Source organism: Pan troglodytes, chromosome 13, assembly GCF_028858775.2.
Source record: "Pan troglodytes isolate AG18354 chromosome 13, NHGRI_mPanTro3-v2.0_pri, whole genome shotgun sequence".
In the NCBI taxonomy this organism is placed as follows: Eukaryota; Metazoa; Chordata; class Mammalia; order Primates; family Hominidae; genus Pan; species Pan troglodytes.
The window spans coordinates 53732557-53747778 of NC_072411.2; the positions used below are offsets into that span (position 1 = coordinate 53732557).

The 15222-nt window shown below is 40.0% G+C and overlaps 1 protein-coding gene across 21 annotated transcripts in view; it reads right to left on the reverse strand.

Annotated features, from left to right (window-relative positions):
* The window catches only part of NEB (nebulin), a 244262-nt gene that overhangs the window by 212690 nt on the left and 16350 nt on the right, over positions 1-15222 (reverse strand). For all 21 annotated transcript variants that reach the window (XM_054679823.2, XM_054679822.2, XM_063791165.1 and 18 more), the window contains 8 exons: positions 14530-14634; positions 7546-7650; positions 6769-6876; positions 3994-4110; positions 1369-1473; positions 1175-1282; positions 973-1077; positions 462-560 (listed from right to left, as the gene is read on the reverse strand). In XM_054679823.2, the coding sequence (XP_054535798.1) occupies positions 462-560; positions 973-1077; positions 1175-1282; positions 1369-1473; positions 3994-4110; positions 6769-6876; positions 7546-7650; positions 14530-14634 (852 nt within the window). The remainder of the gene's footprint in view (positions 1-461; positions 561-972; positions 1078-1174; positions 1283-1368; positions 1474-3993; positions 4111-6768; positions 6877-7545; positions 7651-14529; positions 14635-15222) is intronic.

The following is a 15222-nucleotide window of genomic DNA, read 5'->3' on the forward strand; positions in this document are numbered from 1 at the left end:
GAGATTCCAATTTCCAGAAACTTACTAGGGAGAGAGAAACTCATGTACTGAATAACTGCTGTTGGCCAGGGTATATGCAGTGCATATTTCTTCCTTCACTTACTCTTCAAAACAGCCACAAATTATAAAAGGGAAATATCAGGCAGAGGGGGGTTAAATCTTTGGCCACCCAGACATCAATGACAGAGCTAACATTTGAATGTGGTTTTGTTTGACTCTAGAACTCATGTTCTTTCCATTGCTTTAAGCTACATTTGTTTCCTTCACAGAATTGTTTCACTGTAAATTTTATCCACCCAAGAAAATGCAGAAATATATTTTTATACAAATGTATACTGTTTAAACTTGCTAATACTTACTTAGCCTTTTGAATAAACTTGATAAGTCATTGGATTTTATGTATAGAGTTATGAAATGTTATCCCTCATAATTGGGTGTCCTGAGTAGTTAGAGGAACTTACGTCACTCAGTTGTTTGGAATTGACTTGGGCTTGTAGCAGAACAGGAGAGTCTGTAACTTGGGTGAATTTTGTCTTATCTGGATGGACTTTGTAGGTGTGCTGTGGGGAAGCAAAGGCATTTGGTTTAGTAGTATCACCTGTCAGATCCAAGGTGGCCCACAGGCCAAGCAAATAGAACCTCATGCCCCACAAAGCAATGAAACTTGTAGTTAATAAAATATATTTTTTTCTAACTAGACTGTAGTTTGAGAGGTGCTCTTATATCTGTATGAGAAACTTTCCTATATCTTCAGGTTTTCAATAACTCTTCTTTGGGAAAATGAGCTAGAATTACCTCTTAAAATGTAGGGATGTCAACAAGGGAAAATAGGATGTTTACTACAAAATAGACTTCATTTCTTGCAATTGCCTGGCTTACATTTATTTGTAAAAGTGGCAACATTTTAAACATATCCTGACCACTAGATGCTAGGGAAGGCAGTCACATTCAAAGTTCAGACTACAGACTTACATCTTTACACTGATCTAGTTTCTTAATTGCTTCATATTCTTGAGTTATGGTCTGAGGGAAGAAGCCTTTGCCTCTGTCTTCTTCGTATTCTGCTTTGTAGTTTTTCTATGAGGAGAAGAAATTAGGCATAAGATGCAGCCATTGTATTCATGCCCTGAGAAAAATGTTATTTGGAAAGTCAAACAACTGTCTTAGAACTTACATCACTGTTTTGAGCTGTGACTTTCATGCAGTGTGAATGGTATGGATCCTCGAAGCTGCCTACATAATGTCCCAAAATATCTTTTAAGTAGGAATCTTTATATTTTTTCTGCAAGACAAAACATACTTCATTTATTAATTGGTGAAATAATGGGTTCTTTTTTTAACAGAAAGAGTGACAGTAGGATTGCTTACATCACTACTGAAGTTCTGCAGAACAGTATCGAGCTTGAATTTGGGGGTCTCGCAGTAATTTATGCTCTTTGCTTTTGTCTTTTCATAGTTTTCCTTGTATAGTTTCTGTCAAAGAAAAAAAATCAGTTAAAGTAGATTCCTGTCACTCCCACGCTGATTATAACACTTACATTTTCTAACACTAAACAAAAGATGAAGAAAAGATATCGCCTGTCAACTGTCTTAAAAACTGACAATTGAGCCAGGTGCGGCGGCTCACGCCTGTAATCCCAGCACTTTAGGAGGCCGAGGCGGGCGGATCACGAGGTCAGGAGTTTGAGACAAGCCTAGCCAACAAAGTGAAACCCTCTCTCTACTAAAAATACAAAAAGTTACCTGGGCATGGTGGCGGGCGCCTGTAATCCCAGCTACTTGGGAGGCTGAGGCAGGAGAATCGCTTGAACCCGGGAGGCGGAGGTTGCAGTGAGCCGAGATGGCGCCATTGCACTCCAGCCCGGGCGACAATGCGAGACTTCGTCTCAAAACAAAACAAAACAAAACAAAAAGAAAAAAACCTGACAATCGAACACGGAATGTCATGAATTATAAGACTGTTCTGTTAGCAATTATTATAAAGTCTAAGTTTCATACATGCCAAACTCAAAAAATTAAGAAACCAATATGCCACCTCTGACCACGTCCTTAGTAGCAGAGATTCTTGTGTATTTGTAAATTGCTGCCCTCTCTGTCTCTTAGCTCACATACTCTTTCCTCACTGATAGCACCACAGCAAACACAGGTTTTGAGCAATTGCAAGTTGTTTAATTTTTTTAAACAAACCTTCATGAAAAAGTTATATAAGGTGAGAAATATGCAATCTCCCTCCCTCCTATACCTATAAGAAATCTCTTATTATACAAACAATTAGCCTTCAAAATTATATATATATATATGAACTGGTACTATGAGTTACTACTAACTCTTCTTCTCTGCCAGGATTTACCTTTAGCTTGAAGAAGAAGAAGCAATGATTAGTTTTAAATATGCAGCTGATAAAGCAGATTATTGTCACTTTTTTCATTCTGGGTTTTCAAAATGTAAATGATGCTATTCATGTTTAATATTTTTATATTCCTGTCTTTATCAACAAAGGAGATTTGAACTTGGGCTTTTAGATGTTTAATAAGGATGTTTTTCACTTAGAGAGTAAAACTGCTTTAAACTGCTTTTACACTATGGGTGGGAATATAAATTAGCACAGCCACCATGGAAAACAGTATGGAGATTCCTTAAAGAACTGAAAATAGAACTACCATTCAATCCAGCAATCCTTTGGTATCTACCCAAAGGAAAAGAAGTAATATGAAAAAGACACATGCATAAGCATGTTCATAGCAGCACAATTCACAATTGCAAAGATGTGGAACCAACCTGAGGGCCCATCAACCAACGAGTGGATAAAGAAAATGTGGTATATATACAGCATGGAATGCTACTCAGCCATGAAAATGAATGAAATAATGTCTTTCAAAGCAACTTGAATGGAGCTGGAGGCCATTATTCTAAATGAAGTAACTCAGGAATGAAAAACCAAATATCATATGCTCTCACTTATAAGTGGGAGCTAAGCTATGAGGACACAAAGGCAGAAGAATGATATAATGGACTTTGGGGACTTGAGTGGAATGTTGGGATGGGAGTGAGGGAGTAAAGACTACATATTGATCATAGTGTACACTGTGTAGGTGATGGGTGCACCAAAATCTCAGCAATCAACACTAAAGAACTTTTCCATGTAACCAAAAACCACCTGTACCCCAACAATGACTGAAATAAAATGTTTTTTAAAAGAAAGCAAACGTGCTTTACAGTGATTTCCCAGCAGAGCTATTTGGGCAGATCCATTTATACCCTCTCACTTGCCACTTTCCCACACCCGCTCCCCAACCACACACACATATTTCCTATGCTGCTGACTTAGTTCAAGGGACAAAGAAAAGATAACTAACCTACACAGACAGCTACATAAAATCCACAAATGCTAGGAAAGCTTAATGCAAACCTAACCGTAAGAGATAAACTCAAATCATCCCATATTCAATCTCTCTCTCTCTCTCTCTCAGGCTGTTAGTCCTTTAATCCCAAGCCCAGTCTCGTTTGCCTAATATGCTTTAAATTGAACGGCTTAGTCGGGCTCTTAATAATTACACAATTAGAAAGTCCTGTGAAGACTTAGGGGCCCATCTTTTAAGTTCTGTTGTTGGCAAATGATGGTTTCTGGGGCCAAGATCTATCTTTGAAAGTCTCCTTCTGCTTCTGTCAAAATCACAACACGTCTGCAATGTGGAGACCCAGGTGCCCGGAGCTCATAAGCAACACATCCATATGGAGGCCCAGGTGCCCAGAGCTCCTAAGCAAGTGAGAATTTCCCTGCCCATTGAATTAACCCCACAGAACCACAAACAGTAAGGCACATTGTACTCAGAGGGACTCATGCCTTTCTGTGATTACATAGTTCCAATGAACCTACCACTCCATAACCTTAATGTATTTGCAAAGTTATATATTCATTTATTCATTAAAGGAGAAAATTTTCATCTCTTTTGCAGCTAAGGTTTAAAAACACTTTGACAAAAATATACTTACATCACTTAGGGCATCTCCTGCTGCCTTCAGCTGCCTAAGCAGTGGGTTCTCTGAAGCAGGAAGCACATTATAATCTGCTTTTCCTTTATTCTTTTCATAGTCTTCTTTGTATTTTACCTGTAGGAGTGAAATAAAATGATAAAGTAACTCTATGGGTTATTTTTGCCCCCGTCTCTATTATGAATATGACATACTTCCACAAATCAATTTTCTCTTTAGAAAAATGGCAGCTTGACATTTTATAAACAAAATACTCATAGTAACTCTTAAAAGCAGCAGAGAAACTGCATAAATTTCCAGGATGCTTTTTCTTCCCATTCATTTATTCATTCAAAATTATCCATAGGGTGTCAATTCTGTTTCTGGCTTGGGGACAGATATAAGAAAGAACACATGGTCCTTGCCCTCAAAGAGAGAGATACAGAAATAATAGGAGGGAGAAAGAAATCCAAATAGTGATCATGCAAGATGTCCCAGATACCTGCTGCTATAGAACCTTCACTCAGCTCTCAACCCCCAGCTACCTACCTGCCAACACGCTCCTAAAGAAAGGAAGCTGGAAGTACCACTAATCCACCCTTTTATGCCTCACCTGCAACTGTGCATGGAGCACACATGTATTCAATTTACAAGTAGGAGGAGGAGGATGGAGCAGGGAGAAGGAGCCTTGCTTTTCCTTCTGCTGTTCCTATTTGCACTTTTAATTCCAGCTATGGCAAAAGCAGCAAGTTGAGGGGTGTTGGGGGAGAATAGGGAAGGCAGGGTTCACAAGCCCCCATCAGGAGCCTGTCCACAGGGATTAGAACAAGAAAGTGATCCTGGTTCCCACCATGATCCCCAGTGTAAGCCCTTTATTCAGGCAATATAAGCACAGAAGTTCAAGGAATCCTAGATAAATCTACCACTTATGAACTCAGAAAACAAGGCAATCAGCTTGGTATCCAAAGGCAAGAGATACACAAGGGAAGCACAGAGGCATCAACCCCTCAGCCTCCACAGAGCATCACGACAGTATGCTACAGGAATGGGAGACTCAGATCACTTTTCCACCTTAGAGAATTAACTGTTTCTTTGAAAAATGGAAATGACCAGAAAGCAGATTCACAAACTTTACTCTCCCCCTACCCACATCTGGGATACACAGCCTTCTCCCCTGTTATGCAGATGAACTGTCAGGGCTTGTGGCAAAGCCATCCCCTCCTCTCAAGCACCAAATCTCTTCCCCTTCCACCTGCTCTAGGATATCACTCCAGACATTCTTCCCCATTCCAACATCACCAAATCTTCCCTTTCTACTGGATTCTTTCCATCAACATGATGCTTTTGTTTCGTATCTTAAAAAGTCCCTCTTTACCCAGTTTTTCATTAGCTACTTGCCCATTTTCTTCTTTTCTTACCAGGAAAATACTTAGAAAGAGTTGAATATACTTATATCTTCAATTTCCCTCTTTTCATTCACTTGTGAATCCTCTCTAAGCAGACTCCACCAAATTGCTCTTGTTCAGGTCACCAGAGACCAGACATTGGTAAATCCATTTCAGAGACATTTGACACAGTTGATGACTCCCTTCCCCCTTCACTTGCTTCCCAACGCATTGCCCTCTCCTGATTTTGCTTCTCCCTCATCTTACATATATGTTCCCATGGAAGGACCCCAGAGTTCAGCCCCTAAAGTTTTCTGTTTACACTCACTCCCTTGATGCTCTCCAGACTCATGGCATGAAACACTCTCTGTATGTTGATGACACCCCAGTTTATACAACTTTCCATATATCTCCCCTGAAACTTCAGGCTCATGTAGTCGACTGACCTCTGACACTTCCATGTGGATGTCTAAAAGGCATCTCAAATCTACCATATCTGAAGATGAGCTCCTTTCTGTCCTCCAAAAAAACTACCAACTTCTTCCATAGTCTTCCCTGTCTCAATAAAGGGAAACCCCATTCATCTAACTGCTTAGACCAAAACCCGTGTCATCCAATCCATCAGCAAATCAAGTCAGCTGTGCTTTCAAAAGACTTCTTATCACCTGCCCTGCTACCCTCCTGGTCCAAAACACCGTCTTACACGTGGATGCTGTAATAGCCTTCTAAGTGATGTAATCCTGCTTTCTCCAGCACAGCCAAGGCCAGGGTTAGAACCAAGTGTGTTTGGCTTCGAAGTTTATGCTCTCTTTAGTGACCATCGTGCTTTAGAATGCTAAGGACTCAGGCCATTCACCAAAGTCACTCAATCAAACATATGGAAATATCCATGGATTTATGAACCTGCGACCAGGTTTTTTCATAGTCAGTGGGAAAATAAGAAAAATAATGATAGTGTTGCATGTATGATTGCCTATCTTCATATAAGGCCGCCAATTGCCTCTTCCTGGGGGGAGAAGTCCTGCTGTCTAAGATTACAATCTTTCTCCTTCTAAACAGCAAAAGGCCCTTCCAGTGAGAAGACACTAAATCAAATTGATAAGTGTACAGTTTGGTTCCTCAGGCAAATAATAAATTAGGAAATATTGAAGATGGTAATTAGATGTTATTAATGCTCATACATGGCAAAACATTTTTAGTAGCCCCATTATAATTCCAAAGTACTTTTGTTGTTGTTCTGGTTGTTTCAATTCTACTCTTTTTCAAATGCCTCACATCCACTGGTCTCAGCCCTGGTAGTTCCCCCAAGAACCACTCCTCCCCTTTTTTACTAATTATATACAAGAGCCAAAGTTATAAGAAATTTACCCACACTCAAACCATCAAGATAAATGGGATGATTTCCTCATACCTTGCTAGCTGCCACACCAGCTTTTTTATTCATTTTATACTCTGGTGTTTCGGTCTGCATGAAGTAGATCTGGTCTTTCATGTTTTCAAAATCTTCCTGGTATTTCCTCTGTAAGACATTAGACAAGCTGAAGAACTGCTGTGGAAATGAACTATGCAAGAATTTCCATGAGAAGACACAGGGATTTGGAAAAGTTATACAATGCCACCCTGTCCTTGGTTTAGGCTGGTCAGATTACAACTAGAGAATGTGGTACCATTACAAAAATGATTAGCAACTTAACAGAGATTTAGAACAATTAAAATAGGCTAAAAACAGAATTAGAAAGGCTTTTCTTGGCTACCAAGAAAGATCTCTTAAGGGCCAGGAGCAGGGAACTTAAGAGAAAAGAAAAACAATAGACTTATGTTTTCCAGTGAGGAGATGCTAAATTAATCAATTTCATAACTGTACAATTTGGCTCCTCAGGCAAAGAACAATTAAAAATAGTCCCTTTAACTTGTACTAATCTCACTTTGCAGTCAGTAAGAGGGTCTCACCATAATGTGTTGTAAAAATTGAGGTAGAAATAATGGCATGTGGCCAAAATAATATTTCTCAAAAGGAAAGAGAGTTTGGGAAATTTCTTTCTTAAAAGGAACTCTGCACCAGGTCTTGCCCCAAGAAGAGGGGCCTCAAGTGTTCTGGCACCCATTCAGGTAGAGCAGGTAGCTAGAAGTCACTAAGGAAAGGGGTCTCCCTCCCAGGATGACCAACCAGCCATCCCTTCCCACTTACTGTGCTAATGTTATCAGCATTCATTCTGGCATTTGCAACTTCAAAGCAAGGTGTCTCACTCCATTTGCCTTTGATTTTATTTTCATAGTCTTCTTTGTATTTTTGCTAGAAAAAAGAAAAAGAAAATAAGACAAGCATAACTCATGAACTGACAAATAAGACAGCAAATTAAGAAATAATGATTAACTTTTAAAAATATCTTCAGCAAGCCATTCTTAGGTCCTTAATAAATGCCTTTTAAAAAAATCTTCCAATGTACTGTCAATTTACCCAACCAGAAAGTTGGGCGATGAGGATAGAGAATGGAGAAAGAGGGTACTAACGCCCCCTCCCCTTGCTGAGTTTGGGGACTTCATTCATTCGGAAGTTGCAGATGTCCCCTGATGTTTAAAGAAATAGAGTCAGAAGTTATCCTCTATTTATATTTCAGAGTTACAATACAACCTATCAACCTGAGATTTCTATGCCAAATGAACTTAGCCGTTAATTTCTAAGCTTTACAAACACTCCTAGTTTTCCAGAAAGAAACAACCACAATAAAATTCAACTTGCAGGCTAACGAATAGATCTTCGCGTTTAGAGTTAAATTTAATAGGAACTGGAAAGTAATTCAAAAATTGAATTATTGCCCCATCTGACTCCCAAATCCCACTCCATCTGAATCCCAGGCTGTAAGGCTCCTGGAAGAGAGAAGTGGTATGTCTTCTTCACTTTCATATCCTCAGAACCCAACACAAAATGCAGCACACAGAAGTTACATCATAAATGTTTGTTCAACTACACTAAACTGAGACCATGATATGCAGTTTTGAAATACCTTGGCTGAAGTGTTCTTGGAGCAGAATTAACCAAGCCAACCCCAAACCTGGGTCCATGAGCTAGAGCCCAAGCTGAGTTAGAGCAATTCTCCCTCCATGGCTCATAAAAATGTGTTAACAGACATAACTAATGGGTCTCAAGGCACTGGCATATGCCTACATCCCCACAATACCCTTTAAGGAAAAAGAAAATGTCTTTCTGGTATACCTTTAAGAGAAGGTGAGTGATGTGCAGAGTCAACGAGCTTGGGTTAGAGGAACCTTAGCCCTCACTCAAATGCCTAATTTCCTTTCTTCTCAAAAGGTTAATATGTAAATAAATAGCCAACTGGTTTTCGTAGCTATAAATTTTAGAGTCCTGGGCCTGGGTTCAAACTCTGGGACCAAGACTTGACTTTGTCTTGACCAAATATGATTGTTTTCTCCGCCACAAGTGCTGGCAATAATATTTACAGAGAAGGCTGCTAGGAAGTTTAATAATATCATTCGCTAAAGAGTGCTTTGTAAACCCCACAGTGCTAAGCAAATATAGGCTATAAAAATTGTAATAATAATAATAGCTATTACTATTGTCATCATCATAACAGAAAGAAACTCTGTAAGAAAGAAAATTGTATGTGCAGGGAGGGAACAACTCTTCAATGGAAATCTTTGCTGAGATAAGATTTGTGCTATACTGCTGATTGATTTACCTGCACTCTGTTTTGAAGATTTAAAGAACAGAAGTCAATAAAATTGATTTCTGGATTTGCTAAGACTACTTATAGAAATGTTTCTCATCTTTTTTTTGGAGACAGACCTCTTCAAGAAATTGAGAAAGCTATAAAATGCTCACAAACAGTTATAACTTCAGAGGTTCTTGATGTACACATACCTCAGGTTAGGATCTCCTAATGCATCATTTTTTGGAGAGACATGGCCCTACCTCTTGCTTGTTGTCAAAGGAGAAAAACCTTAGGATTGGGAAGGGGCAATTGGGCCTGATCCCCAAAACTGAGATCCAGAGAACTTTGAAATATAATTTAAAGTTGAGAAGGTAGCAGATATTCTTAATGAGGTCTAAATGTTGGGCATTTATCAAGAAATAGGCATTGCATATGTAGATTTGTTAAGGATAATTGAGCAGCAGATTAATTCTCACAGTAAGAGATAGATGTCTGGTTTTCAAGAAGATATTAAAACAAGATGCAAAACAAGAGTGTAAGATCACTCAACCCCCTCATCCAAAGTCCTTCCTTCCTTCTTAATCTTCACAGACCACGACATGTTATTTCCTCCTATCCAGCAGCTGAAATGGGTCAGGGTGGAGATTGAGCTCTCACAATCCACTCCCGAGCACTGCTAAGTCTGGGAAGATTTTCATGACACAGGAGGAGGCTGGAGCTTGCTGGCTACTGAGGAAGTTATGGCCTTCTGTCTCATTTGTGAGTAGGAGAGAATTTGAAAGGACAAGGGTCCATAGGTGAAGGAGTGAGAGGAAGAGAGAGGTATGTGTCCATGTGGGACCCTCTCTACCAGCAAAGGGGTCCCACTCTGCAAGTCTGAGAGTGAGGCCAGAGCTTTTGTACAATACATGGAGATGGGTTACTCACGTCAGGGTCCAACATTCAACCTTCCCAAAATCCAAACACAACAGAGTTGGAGAGAAAGGTTAGGGGAAACCTTTCTCTCCAAACTCTGTTGTATTTGCAGTTGAACGATGGAAACTTGGAAGAAAGAGTCAGTTTCACTTCTCTAGAATTTTTTTGGTTTGTTTAACAGAGGAATGTATGTCAGGCCAATTCCAAGCTCTGGGACACCTTCTCTGGGTAAGAGGGTGACCATGTGTCCATAGATACAGTAAGATTGTTTCCCTCCTCCTCAGAGGTCAGCTGAGGGGACTTCCATGGGGCCACAAACTGGGTACCCTTTGTCTTGCTTAAACATATAGCTTCATTATCTACTTTCAACATCTGAATCTGTAATTTTTATGTGGTTACCAAATGGAAAGGAATACGAAGCCAGTTAATTACCCTTCTCTTTTTCTGTGAGTAGCTAGGCACTGGGACTCCTGATGGTTCCATTCATAGAAAAGTTATCCCTGCAGAAAAGGTATAAAGAACCCGGCTGGTATTTTTATTGTCCACAGTGGGCCTAACACTGCCTGCTTGACTCAATCAAATCTCTTCTGGTGAAATCAATGGAAATCTTCCCAATTCTATGTGATAGAAGAATTTCCATGGTTTTAGAGGACCCGGGCCTGGTATCTTCATGCTGTGTAACAATATGTTACTGAAAGATTATTTTTTTAAAAAAAATTTAGGCTCCAGTTGGTATCAGTGGGAAATTCCAACCTGAAATCTCATATTTTTTCTTTTGTGGATCTGGAAGGGAGCAGAGAGGCAGGTACAGAGAAACTAAAGGGACTTTCCAGTGTCGCATTCAGGGCCCCACTTTCAGCTGGTCATGGTGTGCATAGCTTCCCCACCTGGAAGGCCTGTTTCTATGACCAACTCTGACTGTTCATCTATGTTAGAGCTACAAAATACAGCTGAGACAGAAGGAAGTATGTAGCTAATGGCTTTGGCCAAAGACAAAGGTGAGAGAATTGATTCTGACAGGTGTAGTAAGGAAGGCTGGCAAATGGAAGGTAACATTAGTGTAATCACTGCAGATATGCAATCATTACCATCTGAACTGGGAGCTGTAAGAAAAGGGTGTGAGGATGCACAGAGAACTCCACCCCAAAATATGGCTCCCTAGTATAATGAGTATTTTGAATTAAAGGCCCTTAGAGATTAATGGAAGCTAAAAGAGACTTCTTTCTACATAAAGACCAGACAGACCCACTAAGAAGAAAAATTGTTTCCCCGCTAACCTCCCACCCCCATCCTGTCTCTCAATCCTCTAACTCTCCCAAAGCACAGGCTCAAGTTTCCTTATCTGTCTAAGGTCCGGACCTACCAAAGAAGAAAACAATTCCCTCTGACCCCTTCCCTGAGTTTTCAACTGAACCTATATTGCAGGAGGGAAGACTAAAGTCTGTGAGAAACCTGGACAGACTACTGTCATAAACCATTGTTCGCTTTGTGGGCCCAACAGACTTCACCCCAGACTATTGTATGTTCTTCAAACCCATTGAATTCTCCCTAGTAATCATTTCTTGCTCCTAAACAGAATTCCTCTTCTCCCCACTCCCCATAACCTGTTTTGCCAGGATCCAAGTTCATAGTCTTTCTGTAACCTCAAGATGGTATATAAGCTTCTGCACCCCCTGGGGAGCTGGAGCTTCATTCTGAAGGCTCCCGTGTGTGCATGTTAAATAAATTTGTATGCCTTTTCTCCAATTAATCTGCCTTTTGCAACCTGATTTTTCAGCCAACCTTCAGTGGGCCAAGGAGGACCCCTTGGCCCCAACAGATGGATCTGGGAGACATGATTCAACAAGGGGATATTGAGTTTAAATGCATGTGAGTGACTAGATAAAGGAGGTTTTTTTAAAAATTTATTTTTTTATACTTTAAGTTCTAGGATAGATAAAGGAGATTTTTATCCTATTTTAGGGAGAAAGAAGATATGATCCTGCTGCAACATGGGCCAATGCATCTTGAGAGTGAGGAGGGAAGATAGTACCAGAGGTAAGTCACTCTTGGCAGCCCTGTGCCTCCCTTGTTGGATGGTTTGTTGTTGGGTGGACTTCTACCAATCACAAGCATTTCTCCCTAACACAACTATTATTTTGGATGCACAATAGTCATTAAGAACTCAGAAATCTGGGTTAAGACTGGGAATAAATAATGTCACCATGGCCAAATCCAGTGACCTTTTTCCACAGCCACCTCCCCTTAGCTCATATTATTACTCCACAGGGCAAAGCCAGTTCTGGCAATGCTTTCAAAGTACCCAACATTGTCACCTTGCCCACCTAGAGTGGTGCCATCCAATGCATATATAATGCAAGTCATTCTTGTAGCCACATTTTTAAATGTAGAAAGAAACATGCGGGAAATAACTTTAATAATACAGTTTACTGAACCCAGTAGATCTGAAAATTAACATTCCAACATGTAATCAACATAAAAATATTAATTTGAAACATTCTTTTCTTCATAATTAAATATTCAGATCCAGTGTCTATTTCTCACATATTGGACACTAAGTGTTATGGGATGAATGTCTATATCCCCACCCCCCAAATTCATATGTTGAAGACCTAACTCACAAGCATGTGATGGTACTTGAAGGCAAGGGGATTTGGGAAGCAATTAAGTTTAGGTGAGGTCATGAGGGTGGGAACCCCATAATGAGATTATCATCCTTATAACAAGAGGAAGAAGAGGAAGAGATCAGAGCTGGCTCTCTGTCTCCAATGTGTGAGAACACAATGAGAAGGCAGCTATCTACAAGCCAGGAAGGGGTCTCTCACCAGGAACTGAATCCATGATCTTAGACTCCCAGCCTCCAGAACTGTGAGAAAATAAACGTCCATTGTTTAAGCCACCCAATGTATGGTATTTTGTTGTAGAAGCCCAAGCTGACTTATATACTCAGTTTATACTGATCAAATTCAGGTGCTTCCTAGTCACATTTGGCTAGTGTCTACTGTACTGGAGAGTGTAGCACTAAACCAACTGGCAAGTCTAAATTGGTGGAGAGAATGATTATAGACGAGTTTGAAAGTGATTTTCAAAAATCACTTTTAAGAATCCCCACTGCATACTTAAATAAGGCAAAAGAATGTTTCCTTAGTAAAGTATCTTTTAAAATAGACTTTAAATAAACATTTAAAAATAGATTCCTTTTTCTTTCTAAATGACCACTTGAAAACACCTTTTTATTTTTCTTCCAAAAAGATAAATTGTCCTTCTCCCCTGTCTTATTTACAATATCAACACTTTCTTTCTTTTTTTTTTCTTTTTTTCTCTTTTTGAGACAGTTTCACACTTGTTGCCCAGACTGGAGTGTAATGGCACAATCTCGGCTCACTGCAACCTCTGCTTCCCGGGATCAAGTGATTCTCCTGCCTCAGCCTCCCAAGTAGCTGAGATTACAGGCGCCCGCCACCACGCCTGGCTAATTTTTTGTATTGTTAGTAGAGATGGAGTTTCACCATGTTGGCCAGGCTGGTCTCGAATTCCTGACAGGTGATCAACCCACCTTGGCCTCCCAAAGTGCTGGGATTACAGGTGTGAGCCACTGCGCCTGGCCAATATCAAAACTTTCAATGGATCATGTATTTATGTACAGTTCTAAAGTTAATTTCTGCTTAGCCTTGGGCAAAATTTCAGATTGATAGTATTCCTATTGGTGAAATTTTACTATACTTACTAGATCCTTTATCCAAACAGCTCATAGTTACACAGTTAGGTAATCTACAATATAAAACACTAACAAACATCACTGAATAGACATCATTATCCATATCATTTCATCATTCTTCTCTACTAGATACTTTACCCAGAAAATGCTTAAGATAAAAATCCTGAGGTTTCATCAAAATTCAAGCAGAACAAACTGACACTCTTCTCCACAGAGGGCAAGATAAAGTATTTAAAAGCAGCAGTATCCCAGGAGAAAGTGGTCTGATTTGGACCAATTTAAAATAGGAATTTAGCATGGGTCTATTCATCAGCTAAGCATCTGTCTCTCTGCATTCCTCATCAGAGCCACATTCCTCAGAGCTAGTTTACTGCCTAAATATAGGTAGACTAAGCTGTTTGTTAGGGCCTTAAAAGTTATGAGGTCCACTGCCCACTGCTGTTAACTAAGCTATGTCTGAGACACATTGTTATTTTTCCAAGTGTGACGGATAAGATAGAACTATCCAAGGTCTTCACCGTGAATTTAAACCAGCTCTTCACGGAAGTGTGTGGTTATTTGGTGACTCTGTAGTATTACTGTCATAAGTAAAAATGTCAAGTGACATTAGGACATGGCTTCTGTTTTCAAAAGGTGATTTTCACATTTATCAATTACTGAGTCATCAAGCTGGCTAAACATTTATTAACACAGTTCTTGACGTTTATGGATGTATTGCTTTTGCTGTAGAGTCTTTGGGGATCATATGTAAAAATACTCCTAGTGTTTGTGTTTTATCTTCAGTCTCACCTTTAGTAACCCTCTCTGATGGTTGAAATTATTAAGCAGAGTCTTCAAGGGAGGCAGTGTCCCAGCTCTATTTACTTACCTTGCTCACTTGATTGGTTACTTTCTTGGCAAATTCTATATCTGGAGGATCGGCCAGAGGCGTGAATTGAGCTTGCTGTTCAGCGAGACCTTTTTTGTAGGCAACCTGATGAAATAAAAGACAGGGATGTATTTTAAAAACGATTATGCTTTCATCTTTATTTGAAGTCTTAAATTTTAGTGTAACATGTTATAATTTGTCCTTCTAGATGTTACATACCATTGCTCTCAGTACTGCTAGTGATTTCTATTTTGCTGAATTTTCTTGCCTCCTCCTCAGGACTCATGGCCCTAGATCTGCTTTCTTCCATTCATTTCCATGCCATGGTTTGCAACTGCAATTATTCTCTTAACCAGCATCTTCAACTCCCAACCCCTTGTCTTTTTATCACATTCAATAAACCCCCAGCCTTGGATCGACTTGACCATATACCTCCTCTGTTCTTTTTTTTTTTTTTTTTTTTTTTTTGACACGGAGTCTCGCTATGTTGCCCAGGCTGGAATGCAGTAGCGCGATCTCGGCTCACTGCAAGCTCCGCCTCCCGGGTTCACGCCATTCTCGTGCCTCAGCCTCCCGAGCAGCTGGGACTACAGGCACCCGCCACCATGCCCGGCTAATTTTTTGTATTTTTAGTAGAGACGGGGTTTCACCATGCTAGCCAGGCTGGGCTTGATCTCCTGACTTCATGGTCTG